Genomic DNA, 25198 nt, shown 5'->3' with positions numbered 1-25198 from the left:
CTATTTATCAATTAGTCGTGAATCGTATTTTCTTACTGACGTCATCATACATTTCCCCCTTTGTCTTGCAATGCAATGTGCATCTGCGTCATTGTATTATTTACTGTTTTAATACAAATAATGGAGGAGAGAGAATATTCCTACTCAATAATCTCTATGGAAATATTAAGAACAGTTGCTTTGTGGCAAGTGTTTAGGATTTCAGTTGTGTTCAGTGTTTTATTTATTTAAATATGTATGTAGTGTTATTTATTTAGTTCCACTATAAAATGTTATAAATGCGAATACATATTATTTTTTATTATTTGACTTGGCACGGTTGGTGTAATATCCGGGCAACAGGCTGCCGTGGAATGTCTTGCGGTTTCGATTTCCGCATGGAACAACTCTTTGTGTGATCCACAGATTGTTGTTCCGGGTCTGGGTGTATGTGTATGTGAAATCGTATGTTTGTAAACGCACCCACTACACAGGAGAAAATCCCAGTGTGGTGCAAGGTGGTTTTTAAATATGTATAACTAAGTGAACATAATCATTGTTGTTTTAAAAGAATTTCAATCCATTTTGAAACAGGTTACAAGTGCGTTGCCGGCCTTGTGTTGTTGTTAGGAATTTAAGGGTTATTGGGGCATCGGAGATTGGGAAGATTGGAAAGGGAGTTAATTGGGCCTTATAGGTAATTCAATTACATCCATAATTGACTTCTCTTGTTAGTTACTGGGGCCATTCCAATAATAATTATTTTGGAAATAATTGGCAGGCCCAAGTTTTGGATCTAGGTTTAAAAAAATTATTCTTATTTTTATGCTTTCTTAATGCTAAAATTCATTCAAAATCCACTTCGAACCCTACCACTAAAAAAATCCAACACGCGTGTGTCGCATAGCCCATTTGCAAGCATACTAACAAACGATACTACTACGGTAAATAAACCTGACAATACTACTTACCTCACATTGTAAACTTCCTAAGATAACATACAGCTGTCAGATCAAATGTATTTAAAAAATAAATCGTCTCACTCAAGTTGGGTAAACAAATTAATGCCAAGTCAAATATTTCGTATGATTACATTGTGATACGTTGAGCACACACCCAGTAGTAGGACGCGGGTACAATGCTTATAGTGCAACCAATATAAATAAATAAATAAATGAAAATAGCCGTAAGATGACATAGCCTTGGGCCTTGACACCAGTCACCAACCTATATCTTTTCGCGGGTTTAGTTTGCGCTGACAAAGGGTGCTTTTCGAGATGTGCTATTTTGCGTTGTTGTGGATGCGTTTGGCTTCCACCAATCATATTCATTGCAACACACAGCTTAGCATTAAGGGGGTAGCAGGACAGATTCACCTAAGATCTTTTCACCGACTGTCAAACGTGGAAATTGCAAACCCTCTCATGTAGAGAAGGTTCCAGTAGTGGACTGTCCCTGTCTTTGTTGATGATAATTTACAAAAAAAAAAAAAACGATCTTACGACACACTGTTCTTTTTTTTACAAAATGTTGCCCCACATTGCGTTTAGAAACATACAAGTTCACATGCACATGACACCCAGACCCGAAACAACAATTTGTGTATCACACAAAGAGTTGCTCCGTGCGGGAATCGAACCCTCTACCCGTGGCGCGACAGCCAGTAGCCCAGCCACCGCACCAACCGTGCAGTCGAAGTTGCAGTTGTTGCCCTGCCCTTTACCAGTTGCCCTGCCACTTTACTGTGTCAACCATGAAGCGGTTAATAATGATTGACCACTTTTTAACAAACATGTGTGTGAGACAAAAGATGAATAGCGTTAACAAAATAGAATAAGCATAAGTACCTAAAAGAAAAAAGATCCTTGATCCTACCAGTAAATTAACTTTTTTTTTATGTTAAAAGCGTTTTGGTAGTTAGGTTAGGAATTTAAGGGTTATTGGGGAATCGGGGATGTATAAGGGTAATTGGGTAACGTCAATCACACAACGAAACGCAACGCAAGCGTTTTTTCACGTTGCTTTTCTGTAATGACGTGGTATCACTCCGCTCGAGCCGGCTCATTCATGCCGAAGCATGACCCTCCTACATTTGAAGCGTATGATGACAAACTTACTATTCATTCATTTGTTCGATTAGAGCTTTTAATCACTTTGACCGCGAGCAGATCTACAAAATCAGCACTACGTAACCAGCTACGTAGTGGTATTCACGATGCTACGAAAATTATAAGGAGTCTTTTTTTTTTCTACAAATAGCAAGATATTTTTATCAATTTGTTTGGGGAGATGATCGTTTGAGTTGCTATTGTAGTTCAAAAAATCGTGGTGACCTAGAGTTTTAAGCGCCCGGTTTTCATACATGAAAGCTATTATTTAGACACTTCTTCTTCAGTGCGAGGAAATCTGGACTTAAAATCTTGAATTATAAGTTTGAAAGTGACAATTCCTCTTGAGCAAACATACTGATTAATGCCTTCAAACCTTCTCCATATCAGAAGAGGTCTTTCCTCAGCAGTGGGCACTATAGACTGTTCATGTGATATGTAGTTCGATATAAATCGAACTACATATCACATGAACGCGTGATGTAATGCTTTCCTTCATTGATAATCAATGAAGGAAAGGCAAGCAATTTCTCACGCATCACCCACTCTATGAGACATAAATCAACGTAAGTATTAGATAGGAACACTTGAAGATAATCTATTCATCTTTATGATTTCGTTTAAAGCCTTGTAAATGTGACAATTGATTTTAGTACAAGTGGCTTTATGAGTTTTATCGATTCTGCTATCTTTGAAACCGCCGTTCAATCTTATATTACCGTTATCGCATATCGATCGACTGCTCCGTCATGTCCAGATTTATTCAGAGGATATACTGATAAAACTACTTCATGTAATATTATGCAAGATATTCAATTATGCCTTATCTTTATCCTCTTTGTATCGGAGTTTCCCAAAAAGTATTTGTAATCGCAATGTTTGTGAATGATTTGCGCTAATTTTATAATCTTGTCATGTCATTGATGATATTTGTAACTCCTTTTGTAACATGTGTCTCACTGCTGGAAATCGTCGTGAAACAACGCTTGCGTTCGCCGCGTGCGTGAGGTTATGGAACCCAAACGCTCTTCCCCAAACTCCTTAAGCCCTAAATGCCTAACACCCCAAAACGCCAGTAAAGCATTTCTGACTCTTCTAGTGTTGCGGGTGTCAATAGGTGGCGGTGATTGCTTACCATCAGGTGATCCGCCGGCCATAAAAATGTTCACTGCCAATGCGATCAGTGTTAACCAATGTTAGCCGAGGATTTGTGTTCGATTCTTTTCTGTCAGCAATCGAAGTTTTAAAATATTGTATGAGAGGCAAAAAAAGCAAAACACTACCTTATTTGATCCTTATTGTGCTAACAAGCAAATGTTATGATAATGATATTTTACTTTGTATCATACTAATTTATTAATACTAGGTTATGTACTTGAATTATGCGATCTTTTACTCAATCTCGCCAAACAGCCGAACGGAACTAGATAAAAATTGATTCATGCGGATGATATTTGGCAACAAAAAGACAATGTATCTTAGTTTTTTAGAAAATAATCCGCAAAAATGATTGATTTTTTCTCTCTCTTAGTATGCATTTCCTCGTGAACAGGAAATAAGGTATATAGAATAGAATCATCAGCTACTTTACAGGAATCCATACTACACTATAAAAATATTTTAGTATAAATCGCGCTGAAATAATGAATTTGCAGCATGAAATATGCAGTTTTTATTCGTATTAGAAAATACTATGCTATTTATGTGTCAACGTCAGGGCAATGTCCTGAATGAGGCCAAAAAAGTGTTTTCTAAGTCAAACTATCAAAATACCAATGATTTCTCTGCTGTGTGCTGGTACCATTTTGTCCGTTGCAAATTTAATTTTTTTGAATTATTTTTACTCTTTTTTTAATATGTTGCCCCACACCAGGATTTTCTCCTGTGTCGTGAGTGCATTTACAAACATACAAATTCACATGCACATGACACCTAGACCCGAAGCAACAATTTGTGGATTACACAAACCCTTACAGCCGCTCTGTGCGGGAATCGAAACCGCTACACGTTGCACATCAGCCGGTTGGCCAGCCACCGCATCAACCGTGCAGTATTTATTGAGATATTTGGCATATGACCATAAAATTTTCCTGATTGTATCACTTTCACAATAGATTCATCGCTATGTAAAATCAATCTTCGAGTTTCTAGAAATAGGATTTTAAAGTCATCATCGTCATCATTCATAGGTACGAGTACGTATTATGTATCTTATCTAGGAAATTACATGCATTTATAGAAACGCTCGTTTTTTAATTTTGTGGCGTGCGATGCAGTCTACTGCCGCTCACGGACACCCGCAACATTAAACTTTTAAGAAATATTGATTCTCAGTTCAAAGAAAGAGCATACCTACACTTCGGCGGCGGGAAGATTCGCCCCTAAGATGAGCCATAGAGAAAGTAAAGCAAAAAGTAAGTAAAATACGTATCCAAAAGCTGGGATATTACATCATGATAATTTATTACGCATTGTCACTGCTAATTTAAATCGACGAATTTTAAAGAAAAAAGTAACCTAAAGGTTTTTTTAATTTAATTAGTGATAACAAAAGAGTACCTAAAACGAAAAGTATTTTGCCATTCACGCTCTACAGTGAAGGAAAGTAACCTGTTGCATGTGAACTTCATTCGTTTACTAAGCAAACATTTCTTACTCTGTGAATGGAATCAGCTGAGCTCAACAGGGGTTGGGGTGAATGCGAGCGTAGCAAAGTGTCTGTCCCGCTCTGTCTCTAGGGAAAACTTTACTCTTGCCGTCCCTTTCTGGCCCGTCGTGGAAAATCAATAACCTCTTCGTGGAATCTGCTCTCCTGGTACAAATGACGAAAATGGCGGATCAGTCGACGGTTTGGACTCGCAACTAGGGGCCTTGACTGTCACGTGCAAGGCCCCAGGCAGAGTTTCAAGTATAACGGCTTTCTTTGGGCGGAATGTGCAGTTTCCTGTCGGAAGGCATAGCTTTCCGTACTATTTTTTAAGAAAATGAAACACAAAAGGCTTGCTTGCAAAATTTTTCACTTAAGAATTTTCTTGGAACATTTTAAAATCTTATAAGAATTAACTTCCACTTGGAAAATCGCTTGATATCTTTTCAACGAACTTTCCTCGACATCTGACTTACTAGGCGCGCAGACAGCCGAGGAGCTAAATAAATTCCATTCTCATGACGGGGGTGATGTACGTAGACCTAAGCATAAGTAAGGGTGTATAGTAGTCGAGCAGATATTTTCGCTACGGAGCTACGAATACTTTATTAAAATTATACGTTATTTGTGAAATGACTGCCTTGTTGTCCGAGTGGTCGTAAGTGTGACTGCCGGACAAGGGGTCTCAGGTTCGATTCCCGGGTCGGGCAAAGCATTACTGGGCACTTTTCGGTTTTTCGAAAATTTCTCAGTAGTAGCACGGAGTCTGGAATTGTGCCCAGTATATGGCAATAGGCTCACCCCCTACATGGGACTTATAACACAAATGGTGAAAACTGGGTATACATTGTATAGCGGCATTACGTGCCGTAATATGCACCTCTGCCTTTCCCTTCGGGGATAAAAGGCGTGTTTAAAATTATTTTCTGCAAATGCTGCAGAACCAGGTGTGTGGACAGTCAATAAATTGTTTCCGTGTTCATTGTAGAGCCTTAGACAAACACATTATGTAGACACACGCTATATTTAATTGTATACGATACAAGAAGCTTCCACTCAACAAACATGTGACAAAGATAACTGACTCAAAGTATTAACATAGCATTTATCAAAATTCAAATAAATTATTAATAATACACTTTTTTGTGTGCATTGTAATAATTTTGCAGTTTAAATAAATGTCGTCACGTCTGTTTTATTCGCAGCTTCGTGTTGAAAGAGGGGTTGTGATTGTGTTAGTTAGAGGGTGGAAGAAAATCGATACCACCCATAGATTTCGACGCATGCGTGGCGCGTTGTCTTGGCGCGCACCCCTTGGTAACGCTATCTCCTAGCGTTTCTAGTCTCCTGGTACCGGCGCCCACAAATCTGAAATTTCCCTGCCCTCGTCGTCAAGTTTCCAGGAAGTGGATACCTTCAACTTCCGCTGTGTAGGGCGGCGCACCGTTTTCCGTGAACGATCTCCTTGAAAGCCTTCGCGACGCTTTTCATGAATTATTTTTCAGTAAGCCGTGAGGTTATGTTACTGCGCATCATTTCTGCGCAGCTCAACAAGTCGGCTTGGCTAGTGAATGAGAGCTTTACTGTACCTACACATATTGAGACACGTGTGTGGGTGGGAATGTCTCTGTGTGTGTGTGCGATAGGTTTAAGTTAAAATGAATGGATTGTTCATTCAATCACATTTCAGTAGATATTGTTATAGGATTTAATAAGAACATACTAATTATGTATCTACATAATATTTAGAAATTAGTAAGGAAATATAATGCGTAAGTAATAACTCATTTAAAATGGTAGTTTTGTGTAGTTATTGATTAAATAAATAAATATTGTGCATCTCTTTTATTTATACCATCGTATAAATTACGGAAAAGATTTACAGAATGTATATAACAATAATGAATTTATACATGGGATATGTACAATATTTTTAGACATTTATAAGGGTCTTTTTATAATAATTATTAAAAACTATAATTACTAAAATCTCGTGGAATAAAAAGTATCCTATGTGTTATTCCAGACCACAATCTAACCCTGTTCCAAATTTAATATCGATTCCTTCAGCAATTTTGCTGTGATTGAGTAACAAACACACACACAAACTCACAAACGCATTCATAACTAGTAAGTAGTAAGATATCAGTCAATAATGAAACATTTTAAATAATACGACAATCCAATGTTAATAATTTATTGTAAACATGTCGTATGGTAATCAGTAATGCATTATGCATAGTGCAGTAAGGGAGAGGGAGATCTGCATTTGGTATATTAATATCATTCACCCTTCTACTCTTTTGTAAGGGTGTGTTCGTATCTGACGGAACACGCGTCGCGTAACGCCAGAACAGACAAATGTATAGAAAAACAATACGGTAGTTCACTACTAGTCAAATTCAATACTTTTATCGAAATGTCAAAAACGTTACTTTTCTATGAATTTTGTAGGAGATCGTAACTTATGACGTCATATTTTTTTGCGTCAAATAGTATACTTACTTCTTTAAAATTAAAAAATAAATAAGTATATCGTCAAATTAATGAATGAAAGTACGATTATTTTGGGATATTTTATCATATTGAAATATCATAATAATTTATTTTTGACCTAGGAAACTACCCAATTGACCGTTCACACTCAACCGATGATACGTCAGTACGACCGATGATACGCTCGACGTATTTTACGTCAGATGTGAACCGACCCCAGGGGCCCAGAAGAGCATAAAAAAAACAAAATTATATTTTCATTATTAAAATTTATTTTCTATTTACATCTTAATGACATCATAATTGTTAAAAATACTTATTTTATACATAATATAAATAATTTGTACCTATCTACTCTACATATTAGTTTTAATTCACTTTCGACTGGTATTTCTTTGGTAAATCGGTCGTCACATCATTTATTCAGTAAATACAGTTTTTTATATTAAGTTTGTATTTAGTTCACATCGTATTAATATAATACATTGGAACTAAAATACATAATTTTAGTGCTGGATTAACCACGTGGTCAGAGCAGCAATTACAAATATTAGAGGGGCCCGTGCATATATCGGGCCCACGTATATCATGGGGCCCACGCATATAATGGGGCCTGCAAATATATGGGGCCCACGCATAAGGGCTCTTGAGCATAAGTCGGACGAAGGGTACGACGACTTAGGGTAATGTTTTAAAATATAACTTATGTAAATCATGGATCCCTCAATAGAATTTTAACGGGCCCCAAGTAATCCGCATGCTTAATCCATCACTGTATGACTTCCTACCAACATTTTTGGTAAAATATCGTGTTATTTATATAATAAATAATTAATTAGATACTCAATGTTAATTTACAGGGAAATTATGAAGAGTATTTTGTTCACACATCCTTTAAGCTCTCTTCGTAAACAGAATTGACTAGTTCTGTCCAGTATGTGTCTGGTTGTAACCGCTTCATACCGGTTCGTGGGTCTCGTTCTGTGTGGACGACTCTACTACGATCTTCTTGTGTGGTATCCTCTTCTTGTTTGGTAGTGTGAGGCAGAAGAGGGAGTTTACTGGAAGAAGAAATTGTAGATATGTTTAATATTTTATTATTAGAATTACTTTTTTATAGTAGCCGGTAAACGAGCAGGCGGATCACCAGAGGCGTTACAAGTGCATTGCCGGCCTCTAGGGGCTTAGAAATCGGGGATTGAGAAGGCGGGTAATTGGGCCTCCAGTATCCTAACTCACAAAACAAAACACAACGTAAACGTTGTTTTACGTCGGTTTTCTGGGAGGCTGTGATATCACTTCAGTCGAGGCGAAGCGTGGCTCTCCCACACTTATAACTAAGTATCGAAAACGCCTTATTACCACCAGACATAGCTCCTCATTTAAAAGTATTTTTTTTATAAATATTTGAAATCTGTATTGTTGTGAATGCCACGCTATCGATACATAGCGACCTCACACACAGTAAATATATAAATAGTAGCACAGATATAGTTATAGTGCCTAGTGAACTACGGAACGTTATTAAATTGATCCCATATGTATGTCAATATGTCCGTCCGTCGTAGTTTCAGCAAGTCATGCTTACTAAGGCAATGCTATAAATTAATTGTTTCACGTCGTGACACTAATATCTATTATAATAAAAATCTATTGCTGTTCATTAGTCTTGAACGACTCGTGAGCGGCTGGACCGATTTGACAAATATTGGTCTTGAATTATTTGTGCTTCCATAAGTTAGGGATGGTTTAAAAGGTGAGAAAAATGTTGGAGGCGGTACGGAGTTTGCCGGATCAGCTAGTATTTACATATGTGAACATTCTTGGATTGGATTGGAGTAACGAATGGGGTTTCTCGTTCGTTCTTCTCCATTTGAAGCTACAATGTTGAACGAGCACCTACCTTCGCTGACGGACAGACTGACAGACTATTTACTTGTTAATGTTTCAAAACTACCTGTTAATGGTTTAATTGAAATAAATGCTTTTGACTTTAATTCCTAAACAAAAACTTGTTTCAGAACTGAAATTACAAAGAGTATTTTAATGATCATATGACTTTCCTTACCTATAATAATGGAGCCGAACAGATAGAACCCGGCGCCGCAGTTGACCTCAAGGAACAGGCCGATGAGGTTGGAGCCCACCATGGACCCCACTCGGCCCATCATCATTGATAGGCAGATCGCCATAGCTCTGGAAATTGTAAACATGAGTTTTATAGAATAGAGTATAAGCGGAATTAAAACTAAAAATCTATAGCATTGTTAGTGTAACAAGTGTTTTATTTGAGTGTACAATGGACAACTTTATATTAATTCAGTAGTGCTTTACCCAAGTTTAGTATAAAACTAGGTTGTAGAGGCCTTAATAGGACTTATTCTTCCTTAGAACGGTCGTTTGAGTAAGTTTACCGAAGGTCTAATCCATAATCACTAAAAAACATCGAACTTGTAACTACTCTAGTATTATTTACCATTCGGATCCGAGGCTTGCTTACCATCAGGTGATCCGTCTCGGAGGACCAAATAAGTGTTGGAGAGACTGTATCAGTTGTAGTAGTAAAGTAATACACTAACTTACAGACAATTTAAGACGACCTTAAAAACATCATTCCACTATTAAAATCCCAAAAAAGTCATACAAAACCCATAACTTCCGAAATAAACAAACAGCAAAGAAGAACTCACCGATATTTAGTAGGGAACAGCTCAACAGCCACAGCGTTCATGAGTCCGATACAGGCGCCCGACATCTGGAACACGGCGAACAGGACCACGGCCAGTTGCTGGTTGTAGGCGACGTGGGCACAGATCCCACAGATGCCCGTGATGCCCAGGATCACCACCAGGATGGGCTTCTTGCCCACGTAGTCCACGAGGAAGCCCACGATGATGTACATGGAGGAGAACACCAGCCCGATGTAGATCGAACGCTCGAACGTCGATGTGTGGATTGTGTCGTCGCATACCTGGAGAAAAGGGGTTGTTGCGTTTAAAGAATGAAGTAATAAGGTATAATTGATAATTTCAAAAGTTTTCAAATTGTGAATTGTTTTTAATCGGTGGTCGACTCGATTTTATTATCAAGTAAAAATATGTACTTTGCGAGCATAGATTTGAGGAAACTCGGTGACGAGACGTGTTTCTTAAATCTGTCAAAATAATCCAACGAGCAAAGTAAACAAGGATCGAGGTGTCTGGGCGTTTGTTTCCCATGGTTTCGGTATTATATTGGAAAAATTTATTAAAACCTTTACAATCAGGCAACTATGGCCCATAGATATATACCTTAAACTAACATATATACGTCGTATACAGAAACTTATTAGTAGTAAAAAGCAGAATGGTTAAAATTCATTTTACAATTTCACAATATTGTGGAACTCGTTCAACCAGTTTTATTTATACATATGTAATATCGTACGAATTACGTTTAGAAAGCAGATAATTACGTATCGAGAAACTTACCATAGTTCCATTGGAGACAGCATCTCGTCCAGCGTCCAGTACGTCACAGATCCTGGACTCTCCTCCCTCATGATGCGCCAGCGAGTTCAGGATCGACGGGAACCACACGTAGAAACCGTTCGTTCTGGAAATGTGATAAATACAATTTGTTGTAGCATGAAGTTAAGATTCAGATTTCAAGGCATTACAATCAAAATTATTTCTTCTATCATGATTATTTATCTATTTATTCATTCAATGGTCTAAAATCTAGTTCTTTTGCATAGGAAAAAATGAAGACACAAGAAACTAGATGAATTCGTCTTTTGGCTGGTTAAGAAGTAATCAGTTTCAGATTCTACTTCGGTAGCACCCTCTGTGTTACTCCTCTGGGTGCATACGTAAAATAGAAGAATCATGTTTTATTGTACTGTGTGTGTTACTTTACTACTGTGATATATTCTAGACAAAAACCTTAAGTTTCTAATTGAATTGCAGGTTCAAGATTGTATTAGTGGCAGAGATAAATTCTATCTTACGTGGCAAAGATCCCAAACTGCACGAAGCAGGTGAGTGCAGTCCACGCGAGGAGAGGGCGCTGGAACAGAGGAACTGTCTGCTCCTTCATCGAGGTCCAGATGGCTGCCAGACCTCGCACGTTCGAGGTCTTGGCTGTTTGCTGGTCTACTATCAGGGACTTTATCTGGAAGATAGGTAGTGGGCATGGGTTATTTAACAGTTAACTGGTGAAATATGCTACCCATAGGCGTAGCCAGGTTTTAGTTTCGGGAGGGGGACCCATGAAATGTGTGACAAAAAAAAGGAACAAAGCACTTTATATGTAATAAACAGATTCATAGGTAGTCATATATAGACATTAGACACCTTTACCAAACAGGGGATGTACTATGCTAACTAGAAAAATAACGCTAGGTACGTATTTTTTGGGAGGGGGGGTAACCCCCAACCCCCTCTGGCTATGCCTATGATGCTACCTGCTTATTTCATGATGCATAGTTAGTCACCAACATAGCTACATACATAATTTTAGCTCAGAGACAGACTGCTCAGAGACAAATGAATGTTAAAGAGCATTGAACCTGATAAAGTTAAAATTACTGTATATACGTAATTTTGAAATAACGTAACTAACTAAAAACAAAGATAGTGTTGTGTTACAAGGTCAAACATTGGTTTGAGGTTACATTGTTTACCAATAGTACAGATATGAGCACATCTTACTGCTCATACTAAATAATGTTAAATACTACTTGAACCATAAGGTGGGATTGTAGTCAAGCATTAGATTTTGTCGAATAAAAAAAAAAATGCGAAAGTTTGTGTGTTTGTTACTCAATCGCCGAATGAAGCTGGCAGAAGTTAGTTTTTAGATGGAAAAAAAAGATTGTGAATAGCTGATTCTGCATTATAATACCGAGTATAACTCAATATCTTAGATCGCTTTTATTAGTCTTTCAACCGTCGATATGAATTTGTAAATAGCAATCATTGCTAAGGTGATTTTGCAATTATAAAAATACCGTTGGTTAAATAGAGCAGGTATTTTGGACGGACAATATATTTCAAATATTTACTTACAGGAAAACTTTCAACATCTTTCTTGGTGTTTCTATGGTAGATCCTCTTCACCACTTCCAAGGCAGCATCATAGTTGCCAGTCGCGAACAGGAACTTGGGACTTTCCGGTGCAAAGGCGAGGAGTACGGAACCCAGAGCGAAGGGGATCGCACAGGCCACGACTAGTAGACGCCAGGGTCGGTACTCGATGCCCAGGATGGAGATTGGGTAGGCAAACTCCAGAGGTAAAATTAGCCAGGATACACCTGAAGATATTAATGGTAGTGTTTAAGATATGATGGTTTGAAACTATTTATACCACTAATTAAAAATAAGCAGTAAAAAATCTAACAATATTTAAAGATTTTTCTTATGTTGGTTGAAAAATACTAATTCAAGTTTTTAAATTAAATTTCAATGTCAATTTATTCATTAAACAATTTATATTCTATTTGAAAGTTTTCTTAAAAATAAATTACATTGCAATATACATTTACAAACTATGTAAAACGCCTGTTGTGCATCGAATGTTAAAATAAATTTAGATATGTGTGTAGCTCGTTTGATAACCGTAGGCGCATATAATAAACAAAATTGAAGACAATAGTTTTTGGTAAGACAAAAAGAAATTATGCAAATAAACTTCTTGATAAGGGTTTTGGTCAGTGGCGCTAATCAAACAAAAAATAGCTTCACTAGAGGACTGACAGACAGACTGATTTCAAATAAAATAAAATTTAATTTGACTTTGACTTTAAACCATATTTGTAAAGTTCTCTAGCTGTTAATGACAATTGATGATTATGATAATCCTACTAATGCTAATATTACTATGGACGATGGACTTACATGGCAGGATGACGGTGCCGATCCCGACGAAGGAGGATCCGAAGGCGACCATCTTGTCCCTATGCCGCAGGTTGTTGAACTCGCCCAGGTACGTGTACACTACGGCTGATGATCCTGACATACTGGAACATACAACGAATTTGTGAGAAATTTTCAAAAGATCTGGATCTATAATTTCTTAGGTAAGTGCAGGGTTACTAGCTGCGGACTGCCTAGCGGGTTACCGGGGCTCCGGCTCGAAAAGCAGGAGTAGGGGTGGTTTTTAGTCAGTAAGAGTCTGATACTCTCTCTCGCCTCGCCCAAGGCAAGAGAAGCCATTGGATGATTTTCCTCTTCAAGAAATAAAGGGTCACCAGTTGCTGTGTAACGTATTTCGATGCAATATAAATTGATCAGCAGAAGTTTTTTTTGGATGACGTTAAAAATGACTATGAAGAAAAGAGCCTATATATGCTGGGGTACCAATGTTAAGGGAGAATGGAAAAACAATGGCGAATGGAAAATCTTGCATCATATTCAAGTTAGAACGCAACTTAGTATAAGGGCCGGCTAAGGATAATTATTTAAACTCTATAATATGTAGGCATAAGCTGTCGTTCTTGACTGCAGGTGTAATTAACAAGAGCTGCTAGGCTATTCTGTAATTTTCAATTCGAAGTGAGCTCGATCGCGGTCCGCCATGTCATTGGTTGTGAGAATAATCTCGACCAATGACGGGCGAGAATGCAGCACATAGCAGGTGAAGGAAGTGATTATAATATTGATTACCTTGATTATGTTGATGTACCTTATCATTTAATCTAGCATTGAAATTGTTTATACAATATTTTGTTCAACTATTTTGTTTTAATGTCTGGAGATAAGTCGAGTCCTTCATTGATTAGGTAGTCACGATATAGACAGCCGCAAACATTTCTAGTTCGGTTCTCAGTTCAAGGAAAATTTGGTGTTGCGGATAAAGCGTTATATGCTGTGTGGTCATGTTACCAAGGCTCCGGCCAGTAGCAGGATTAGGAACGGGGTGGTTTTTAGTCAGTTAAGTAAGGAGTGATCGTTATACCTCCTGAAACAATTTTAACAAAAATATATAAGTACTTACAAAATGGCGGACAGAAAGACCAGGACCCCGAAGGAGATGACGTCAGGCGCGAAGCTGGCGAACGCGGAGAACACGGCAGATATCATCATGGAGAACAGCATGACTGGCCTCCTGCCCTGCGTGTCTGCCAGCCAGCCCCAGAAGTATGATGTCAGGATTATAGCTGGAATATTTAATGATAGGAATAAGTGTAAAAGGGAAAATTTAAAAAAAATAGCTCGAAAACGATCTAAACTCAATAGTAATAGGCATATGCCTGGAAAAGTAATTCTGACACAATTACAGATATATTTAGGTAATCTCAAAAATCACAATTGAAATGCAAGATTCCGAACAAACAGAGTTCTTAAAATGTAAGCTAAAGGACTTGAAGTCAATAGAAAGGTCTCGTATTAGTTCTATTTTAAAATCTCAGTCTTTTTAATCATTATTTTTTAAAATATCTCTTATTACTTCTATGTTTTTCTAGTTCCTAATTATCATCCTCACCTAAGAAAGGTATAGCAGACAGCCACCCTCGCTGCTGCAGCGTCAGATCCAGGTCACACTGCGCAGCGGGCAAGATGTAGCCTAGCGCCAGACTCTGCATGATCATGCCCAGGAGGATCACGCCAGACATCAACATGTGCGATATGTTGTATATGCCGAAACCTGTAAGGAAATAGAAAATAATACATTTGTATTTAATTCAACGGCGTTAAGTTTTTTTAAACGTTGTCTCACACTAGGATTTTGTCATGTGTCCTGGGTTCACAAGCCCATGATACCTAGACCCGAAACAACAATTTGTGGATCACATAAAGAGTTGCTCCATTCGGAAATCGAACCCGCTACACGTTGCACAGCAGACAGTTGCTTAGCTACCGTGCCAGCCAAGTTGGCTTTGAATAAAATTACATTATTCCTGAAAACACTTCGGGCTTCGTTAATCAATGAGGAAATCGAACTCACTCTACGCTGTGCGGCAACTGGTTGCCCAGGCGACGCGCTAACTAAGTATGTTTACAAATCTCAATTTGGTTTGGAATGGTTTGCGATTAAATTTATTAAAATTTCCCTACATACTGCTGTTTGTTCCATAGAAAAATACACTAACATTATATAATAAAACAAACTTGCAATAATACTCATTAAATATTATTATCATGTGATATTCATCAAACGTGGGGTTTCCCTAATCACTGTGTTTATTTAACTATCATCAGATATTATGTGTGTCGCATCAAACAAATATTTGCTTTACAAAAACGTAAAACAACTACGTATGAATTCGTATTACTGACGAACTATGAATTGAACTGGGGCTTTTTTGTATGCACTGCGTAAAAACATGGTCCTTATTTGGTCCTGAAGTACCTACTTTCTACATGATTGATCTTTTCGTATAGTTATAATTTATTTAATAAAGGATCTGTCAATAAGAATATAAGCACGTGAAAAAGATGTATGCCTAAAACTTATTTAAATTTGAAACAAAAATGGAGGTACTACTTTTTACAATTCAATTTTAGAGCTGAAATCTGCAGTTGGTCCTTCGAAGCACAAAGTAAACCAATATATCTTTATCATCTTCCTCTTGAGTTACATAGAAACCTAATAATTATTTACCCGCATGCGGCACATTGCTCCAGATAATGATAGATCAATTTGTAATAATTATTGCCTTTATTGTGTTAATAGGTTGCGGGTGGTAATCGTGGAATGAGGCTTGTTAGGACGTGGTCTTTTGTGTTTCTCCTTTGAAACTTTTCCTTTGACAAAAACTTTGACGTGAGACCTATAGCTTAAAGGATAACTAGCAGGAATATCGGAATTTGACTACTACATATCCCTTAGTTAAAGTAGACCAAGAGTTAAAGATCAAGCTCCATGGCTGGGTTTCGAAGAGACATGTTACAGGAGGGTTGGTGATATCATCAATTTCAACTAACATTTACATACGACAATGAGCTTTTTTATCATTTAGATTCATTATTTAATGAAGCTTCTTAAAAATTCGGAATATGAAGAAGAAAAATTATGCTGATTTATTTCCTAAAGCCACGTGTAAAAGTTAGGGTATTAAAGCTAAAATTGGTTATCTACGAGTGCGTATCAATTGCAGCTGAGCATTTCGTCATACGATCTTTGTTGTCTTTATCGAATGTGGTTCGGGTCAGTCGGTGGCCCTGATCACGAATAGATTATATCTATTTACAACGATTTATAGATGATGAACAATATTTTGATTGATATGCATAGTTTGTTTATCTGGAGGTATACGTAGAAAGTAGACTGTTGCGATGATTATTTTGATACCGTAGCATTATACAATGCACTGCACATCTGCGCGATGGTTATGTCTGCAAGAAGAATAAGCTGCATAGACTAGGCTAAGAGGTCTATGTCTGCAAATTGATCTCAAACCTCCAGTGTAGTCACAATACGGGTAGCTTTATACTTTATTCTCTTTGTTCGTATCCCAAGTTCATCCCGATTCAGCACCAACCTCTGTTAATTGATATGACCATGAAGATTTATCCCACACTCAATTTAATACGACTTAAATTAAGAAACATAACAATTAATAAAATGTCCTTAGCAAAACTTGCAATTTTAAGAAGGACATTAATTGTTGAAAATATGGGACCTACAGATGATAATAAAAAGACCAAATTATTTTAATCCCTGAATGTTCTGAAAGCTTATAAGATGGCAGGTCTAAGAAGACTGGTTATCATAGTATGATGTGCGGTTGTTTTAATGTCTTTCAACTAGTGACAATAAACTCAGATTAATTTGATCTCTAAATGAATGAACCTTGTACTCTATGTGACTGGGCTTTGTCTTAACTGATATGATTGGGGGTCGTTAAGATAGACGACTGTTAATGAATTTGCAGATAATTGCAAAGCGTCCAGACGCCAGGCCATCGTTGCATCGGATAATATAAATCATTTTGTTAATAATTGGCGTAGCTTGCTTTACGAAACAAATCGGTGAGAAAAACATGTCTAGATTTTTGTAAATGTATCAAAATATGACCAAAACAGGTAAGGTAAAGAGAGGAGAACGACATAGTAGAATAGAAATTTCACACACGTAACGTCACGCCTTTTATCCCCGAAGGGGTAGGCAGAGGTGCGTATTACGGTACTTAATGCCTGTATACAATGTACACTCACTTTTCACCATATGTCGTTTTTTAAAATGCAATTTTTTGTTTGATAGTTACCATGTCTAATTGTTGTTGACACAAATTAACCAGAATGCCCGTTGTGGTTAAACAAAGTACATAGGTACAAAGGTTGCGTTTGCTATTGACCCAATAACAAACCACAACACAGTTAAGTATTTTATATTATTTACTTAAAACGTCTATCGTAGATATTTCAAAATATTTTGTAATGCTAGTTAAAAACAATAACAATGTTGATGTCACTTACCCGATAACAGCATGGCGTCATCGAGCGAGGCGGCTGTTTTATCCACCTTCATCCCATTCTTGTCCGAGGATCCGTTCATCGCCATCTCGATTTCTTGTAACTGTAAGAAAACATATTTTAGACATATCGAAATTACCGTAGGTATACACAATACCTAATAAGTATATGAATATGTTTGCTTTAAATATAGTTTTTTGTTCATGTCTCTCGTCTCGGTCCTTTGATACGCGGACCAAGAAAACACTTGCGTTTGATTTTTTTTTCAATCCTTCTCGCTTGGGAAGACGACAATCAGACCTCTTAGGCTCTTTTTTTATTGACTCTCCCATAACTGACTGACATTACAAAATTTAAGAAATTATTGAAGTTTAAAAATTTCTCTCTTGGTACTTTCCGCACACCTGTACTTCCGAGAAAAAAATAAAAATCATCTTTTTGCATGAAGCAACAGTTACTTGGGATATGAGTAGAAACAATAGTGTTGTGTGTAAATTCTTGTTTCTTTTAATAGAGATCACAAACCGTTTTCCTTCTTTTTATTGAGTAATTTGTTGGCGTCGGTCACTCACCCAACGTAACTGTACCCTTAGTATGAGTTTGGTTTACGTCGAACGAAAACGAAACGAGAGCGCGTTCGGTGCTTTGTTTGGCCGGCCGGAATGAACCAACTAATCAGAACGCCGAACGCGCTCTCGTTTTGATCTCGTTAAACGTAAAGTAAACTCGTATTAAGCCCTCTGTACGTGCGTGATAAAATATTTGATGTCTGTTTATTATAAATAAGTTTTGTGTAAATTCTGAAAGTTTACTTAGTAGCAGAAAGAACCGCTTATTTTTGTTATCGTAGTAGCGACGCAGAGAAATTTATGATATGTGTAATCGTATGACACATCTCCATATTTTATGGACCAATATGATCAGCTACTTCATGAAATGGCGACGTTGCTTAACTAACAGACAATTAACAACTAATCAAACGAACTACCTTTGACATACGCATTGAGCGCTTAACAGTTTGGACATTACACATTGAAAAACAAAGCTTGAATCGATCAAAAATAAAAAAGAAGCGCAAATATTAAACTATTTTAGTTATGAACCCAACGACACACTTGGTGATTTCAACACAAAATCGAAGCGGTGATGTAAGATTTTTTAGCAAAAAGCAGTTTTTTCAAACGTTTCAGTTTACCTCAACATCTTGTACGATGTCATATTCATAGTTTCTGTCTGCCGCCATGATTTAAGTCTTCGGTCTACTCGAGGCCTAGAAATGTCAAGGGCAATCTTTTGCTACGAGATACGAGTAAATTATGATGTGGAATGATTGAGCTGGTTTTGCATACAAGTGTTAAGATTTGATAATTACCTTTACAAGAGTTATTATTTGTGGGTTTTGAAACCATTGTAGGATCTGCAACTTTCTGATATAGAGAACTAACTATCAGCATTCAATAACTTTGGTCCTAATGATCATACTAAGGACCAAACTAGGAGGAAACGTATATATTATGTTGTTTTCAAAGAAGATTTTGAATGACTTTTTAGAAATGATGATGGAAATAATTCAATAAAAAATGGGTAACATTTTTTATAGTAATTTTGACAGACATGACAGAATGACATGACAGAAAATACTCGTATAATATTTTTTTGTCATAAAACACATTTGAATTGATTGGTATCCACAGTCTACTGTTTCTAACTACAAAATGACTAAGTGGCGGTGTTTTATCTAGAACAGTAAATAAGGAAGTATTACAGCATAATTTTTTCGCCTTATCTTGTTTTCAAGAAAGTTGATTTTACATCCAATAGTTGTTTTGGCAAACTAAAAATATTCCATTGAATTAAATGATATAATGTTATATCAGACATGTTTGTTAAGCTGATAATTATTAGAATTTTCTAGGGCTTGCGTATTTTTTCTACAGTATCTAGTCATAGCAAGGTAAATAGTGTACACATATAATATACATACTACGTATACACTTGATTACGTATTTTTAACGATATGAGGAAAACCTAAGACGGATTAACTTGCAGTACAGATAATCACATTGTTTCTTATTTTTATATTTTATATCTATGCAAAGACCATGTAATATAATTAGAATGGGAATCACACAATACGTATTATTAGGTTTTACGTAACATATCGAATAACAAAAATAGATTATATTATAACTTATTACTTCAGCGTAATTAGGGGCTAGTTTGTACATACACAAAGAACATATTTCTTTGGCAATCGCATTTATTATTTTTAGGAATGAATTAATGACAAAAAGGGAAAGAAAACTACTTACAATTTTGACACATGATATCAATTCCGCGCCTCCAAGCACAGACGTAGATAATACTACGGCAAGACTGACGTAAAATTCAATTAAAGGAAGATTATATAGTATGAAAATTAAAAAGCTGATAATTTACATTTTTGCTGAAATTACATAATTAAGTACCACCAGTAGAAGATAAGGTATCGAATTGTATGAATAATTTGATGCGATCACACAGATTATTTGGACTCCAAGGTTTCTACCGAGGGACAACTTAATTTATCGAAGTATAATATATATAATTTATTACTTCAGCGTAATTAGCGATTAGTTTGTATACACACATAAGGAACATATTTTTTTGGCAATCGAATATATTATTTTTACGAATGAATTAATGACAAAAAGGGAAAGAAAACTACTTACAATTTTGACACATGATATCAATTCCGCGCCTCCAAGCACAGACGTAGATAATACTACGACAAGACTGACGTAAAATTCAATTAAAGGAAGATTATATAGTATAAAAATTAAAATGCTGATAATTTACATTTTTGTCGAAATTACATAATTAAGCATCACTAGTAGAAGATAAGGTATCGAATTGTACGAATAATTAGATGCGGTCACACAGATTATTTGGACTCCAAGGTTTCTACCGAGGTAATACTTAATTTATCGAAGTATAAATGTAGGTATTGCTTTCCGTCTCTGTTAAATAAATTAATATATCAGATTCTTCCAGTCTGTATACAAGACAAAGGTTGAAACATATATAAAATTGAAGTACACAGGTATCACATATATCCTTTATTATAATAGCAATTGTTTGAAACTGAAATAAAACTAATTCTAATTTTGATAAACTCAATAATACAATCGAATCCAAGTCTTTTTCGGCAGTGGTGCTTACGATCTCTTGTTTAACGACGTAATTATAGTCATATCGTATAATCTAGATAATAATTAAGTTTATTTTTGGATATTACCGGCGGCGACGTGACAAAATTAACACATTAAGATGTAGGAGCATTGTCTATCAAATGATAAACATAGTGCGTTATCATTGCGTGCAACTAGATTGGCGATTTCTTTGCACAATTGCTAATTACCTTTTTGTTACTAACGAGAAATTAAATCCCGACACTATTCTAATCGGTAGACCGAATTAATATAAATTATGGTTTTCGTATAACAAACATTGACTTTTGAGATAAGTAGGTACAACCATTAATTTGCGGTTAAAAACTAGTCTTTTTACGAAAGAACTTTTTTGACAATATCATAAAAATGGTGTATTTGGAGTGTAATAGGATTAAGTCTACAAACCCTCAAATGGTCTTAATAGCTCAATTTTACGTAGAACATAAACGTGGAAGTATCAGTAAACTCCGAAGTGTTGCGTAGTTCCATAATTTTAGGGCCTTCTTGTATATTCATGGGGTAATCGACGTCACTTTGATGACGTAGGCTTTCTTATTACCATAGTAATTTCGGTAGGCCATATATTACATCAATGGTCTATAAGATGTTTGATGAAAGTATAGATTATAATTATGTAGAGGCCCACAGTCACAGTATCAGTAGACTGTCATGAACTGTTGATAATGAAGGTGGTAAAAACTGGTCCTTTGCGCTAACTTTTAGCTAAAATGGTCCTTTCGGTCTACAAGGACCAAGATAATACAGGTGTTCAATTAATGATGTTTTTAGATTTAAATATAATACAATAGTTTTACCAGTGTTTGCCTTAATTTACTATATTATAATATGTATATGGTAAAAATCTTTAAACTGTAAGACACGAATGGAGCATGTAGAAGAAACTCAACATCAAGATAGACGATGAATAGTGAAAGGCTAAAGTAAGTTTTAGTTGACATGCCTGCTACTATTTATATTTTTAGAACAGGCCTATCGTTTAGCGATGATTAACACCATTTAACCTTAAGACTAAGATAGCTAATGATAGCGGTGTTATGAAATTGCATCACTCGTCAGTTTGCGACCCTACGGAGCAGGTAAACAGCGTGCTATCTGAAACGTGACAACTGTATTGAAAGGTTCTAGATAATACATTTGTAGTCAAGTTCACCTTACGGTTAATGTACTTTTTAGGATTCCGTAGCCACAAAAATAAGTAGATTTTTTACTGCTTTTTACTCTTTCTACTTTTAAAAAAATATTTTTCGGTCCGTCTAGCCATTTAAATATTTTACCTATCTTATAAACCGCTATAGTTAGACAGTTGAAAATTTGCTACTTTTTATTCATATATTATTGATACGGCACCCTTTCTACGCTACCGTAATCGACACGGGACCGTTTTTTTGGTTTTGTGGCCTTTTGCTATCTATAGACCGGATGTTATGCAAATAACATCACACCTTTTATTGCCAAAAAGGTGGGTAGAGTTTAACACTGCATCTTCTCTAGTTTTTTTATCGTGTACGGAATAAAGAGTACGTTTATTATGTATGTATTCCATTAACTATTCTTATTCGATTTTATTATTTATCTAGGTAACTTAAAGAAGAGAAAATAATTTTAAATTAATGAGCTGGTCCTTAGAGCCGCATTAATGTGTAGTTATTGCCTTAAAATGCATTGCGGTAGCGTCTATAATTTATTCCACCGATACATAAAATGAAAGCACTATGTGTACACTACAGCTAATATTAGAAGCGACGAACATTATATTTACGAGATAATCTTTTTTTTGGAGAAACTATTATAAAATTTGTCTACTGTGACTTGCGTAAACACGAGTAGATTGATTGCTTTAGGTAAAACTATAGTTACGGAATAAAAATATGGGAAAAATATGTTTTACGTGAAAACAAAAATAGTTCGATGACGATACTATTTTTAATACAACAATAGATTTTAAGAAAAATAAAGCAAATCTGTTGAAGGCAAATCCTTCGCTAGCGCTGGAGACATTAGAGTTATATGTGTTAAGTAAATAAAGCATTTTGTGTGAAATGGAGACGAGGTAAAGAACTTACTCAATAAGATATTTATATAAAAAATAACTGAATTTTAGTAATTATTACATAACATTTATATAATTTCCTAATCAAACTACACAGGAAGGTCGACAGACCAGCATTCCGTGTAACACATTGGATATCATCACAACATATTAGACCCACTGTCCCAGTTTCTGCGAGTTATCAATCAATATTGTAATTAAATATTATGAATTGCCGCTAATACAGATAGTCAATTAACTAATTAATCAATTACTTACGTTAAAATTAATTTTATATGACTTCTCCAATTGATTATACTGTTTAATTCCTTAAGAAAAAAATATAAAACAAAACAAAAAAAGCTTAATTCTTTTTTCAAACGCAGCTGTCAAATCCTTGTGTCACTGAGATTCCCGCGCTTTTATTTCTTTTTTTTATTTTCGGTTAAATTTTTCAGCCAGTCCTTTATTTGTAGTTTATGGGTATTATTTTTTTTTTTATAAAAATATCACATTAAGGTTACTCACTTTATAGTAAATAGTTAAGTAGAAGCGCGCGCGGTGCGGTGCATGCTATGCCACTGTACATTACACTGATTACTTTCAACTGCCTCGCGTCTGTTTTATTTCGGCCAGCATCAAGCCAACAAATAAGCTAATAGTGATAAGAGTTCGCGGACCTGTTCGCTTGAACTTTCAGTGCTTTATGTAAACAAACTTTGGTAATTTTGGCATTATCTGCGTTACGTAAAATTACTTAGTGTTTTTTAGTAGAGTTATGAATTACGCACCTAATTATTTAGGCATGCTTAAATTAAGAAACACGGGAAAATGTTTGATCCTAATAAATTGATTGTACCTTAAACTTTTTTTTTTTAAATGACCATTTCTAAAATAGTTTTAAGTTCTAACGATATCGTTAGAACTTAAAACGGGATATTTAGCATGTTTATTAATGTCTATGAGTTTCCTATTTTGGAAAGTAGTTCAGTGATATCTATCGTATTGTTAAAAAAATAAGGATTTTATCTAGAACTGCACAAAAATTCAAAAAAAAAATCGCGCGCGAAACATCTATGGCGTAAGTACATATAAATGACAGCTGCATTTTTTTTATCGTAGACATAGATAAAGATCTGCTGATGTAATTCCTATTTTCTATACAATCATCGCGTTACATTTAATTATATTACAGACGGGGAAAGACGGGGAAATAATGCCTGTCTATACCTACACGATACGATCGGTGATAATTATATTTTTTTGTTTGGGTTATTGTTACAATTAGGTAAGTTTCGGCCATGATGATAATTATTGGTCCTCAGTTACAGTCTCGATAAATTAAAGGTCACGAACACTTGATATCGTTAACTGGACAAGAATTTTGATCAGTCATTTTTATACGTTATATTTTATTGTCATTTTACACTGATGATTGCGGCCTCACTTTACAGTGATGAGTGAGAGTGCGGTCACAAACTTATTTTTTTTTCTATTCTTAAAGGCGATTTAAACTGAAGTATGGGAGAGCTATGGAGTGATGCCACGGCTTCACAGAAAATCGACGTGAAACAACTTGCGTTGTGTTTCGTTGTATGAGTGAGGTTACCGGAGGCCCAAATACCCCCCTTTTCAATCTTTCTAATCCCCGATTCCCCAACAACCCTTAAATTCCTAACCCCCAAAAGACCAGCAACGCACTTGTAACGCCTCTGGTGTTTCAAGTGTCCATAGGCGACGACGATTGCTTACCATCAGGTGATCCGACTGCTCGTTTACCGGCTTATTTCATAAAAAAAACTAAGCGTGTTTAACTCGCTTCTTATTAAATGTCAACGAAAATGTTCTTTATAATACTTATAATAAGCTGTTTGAACTATTTTAGAAATTTTTGTCATACAAACCTTTACAGTCTCCACAGAAACTTTCATATTTACAACTAAACCTATTATCACACTTAGATAAGTAACAACCGATCACAGACAATGATTAAACAAAACAAATCAAATATTCTTCCGAACACTCTCAAATATATAGTAAAACTGAAGGAATTCGTCAATTGGTCTGGTATTTAATGGAAGATCTTCTGACACGAGATAAGGGGCTGCGGGAGGCCTGTATCTCCACATCTTGAACTTAGGGGTCGGACTGCACTACCTAATCTCACACTTACATAAGATCAGCACAGTCGCTGATCAAGCTACCCCAAATTTCTTCAATGAAAATCTAACTCTATGTCTTTCTGAATAAGATGTATATTGTTTTGGAGATGTGTATCGGTTGGGGGTAAGTTGATGTGCTGGGGTTTG

General features: G+C 36.0%; 1 protein-coding gene across 5 annotated transcripts; it reads right to left on the bottom strand.

Annotated features, from left to right (window-relative positions):
- Nucleotides 1-7479: 7479 nt before the first annotated feature.
- Nucleotides 7480-24898, bottom strand: LOC118269942 (synaptic vesicle glycoprotein 2C-like). 5 transcript variants are annotated; one of them, XM_035585334.2, is made up of 12 exons: nt 23418-23494; nt 18823-18897; nt 17631-17730; nt 14695-14856; nt 14206-14368; nt 13107-13228; nt 12279-12523; nt 11219-11382; nt 10701-10824; nt 9921-10201; nt 9299-9426; nt 7480-8291 (listed from the first exon to the last, which is right to left on the bottom strand). In XM_035585334.2, the coding sequence occupies exons 2-12, from the start codon at nt 18868-18870 to the stop codon at nt 8188-8190; spliced, it is 1641 nt and encodes a 546-aa protein (XP_035441227.2). In that variant the 5' UTR covers nt 18871-18897; nt 23418-23494; the 3' UTR covers nt 7480-8187. The 5 variants fall into 5 exon arrangements, with proteins under 5 accessions (XP_035441227.2, XP_050563085.1, XP_035441228.2 ...); XM_050707128.1 differs by lacking the exon at nt 23418-23494 and adding an exon at nt 20339-20395; XM_035585335.2 differs by lacking the exon at nt 23418-23494 and adding an exon at nt 19940-19977.
- Between the last annotated feature and the right edge of the window lie 300 nt (nt 24899-25198).

This window comes from Spodoptera frugiperda, chromosome 30 (assembly GCF_023101765.2).
Source record: "Spodoptera frugiperda isolate SF20-4 chromosome 30, AGI-APGP_CSIRO_Sfru_2.0, whole genome shotgun sequence".
In the NCBI taxonomy this organism is placed as follows: Eukaryota; Metazoa; Arthropoda; class Insecta; order Lepidoptera; family Noctuidae; genus Spodoptera; species Spodoptera frugiperda.
This window is presented reverse-complemented; position numbering and strand designations above follow the sequence as displayed.

What these genes read in the sequence shown, in the direction of transcription:
- LOC118269942 (XM_035585334.2), bottom strand. Translation starts at nt 18,870, where the DNA reads ATGGCGGCAGACAGAAACTATGAATATGACATCGTACAAGATGTTGAG. An exon ending in ACATCGTACAAGATGTTGAG is followed by an intron (nt 17,731 to 18,822) that starts GTAAACTGAAAC and finishes GTTTTCTTACAG; the next exon opens with TTACAAGAAATCGAGATGGC. An exon ending in GTTCGGCTCCATTATTATAG is followed by an intron (nt 8,292 to 9,298) that starts GTAAGGAAAGTC and finishes TTCTTCTTCCAG; the next exon opens with TAAACTCCCTCTTCTGCCTC.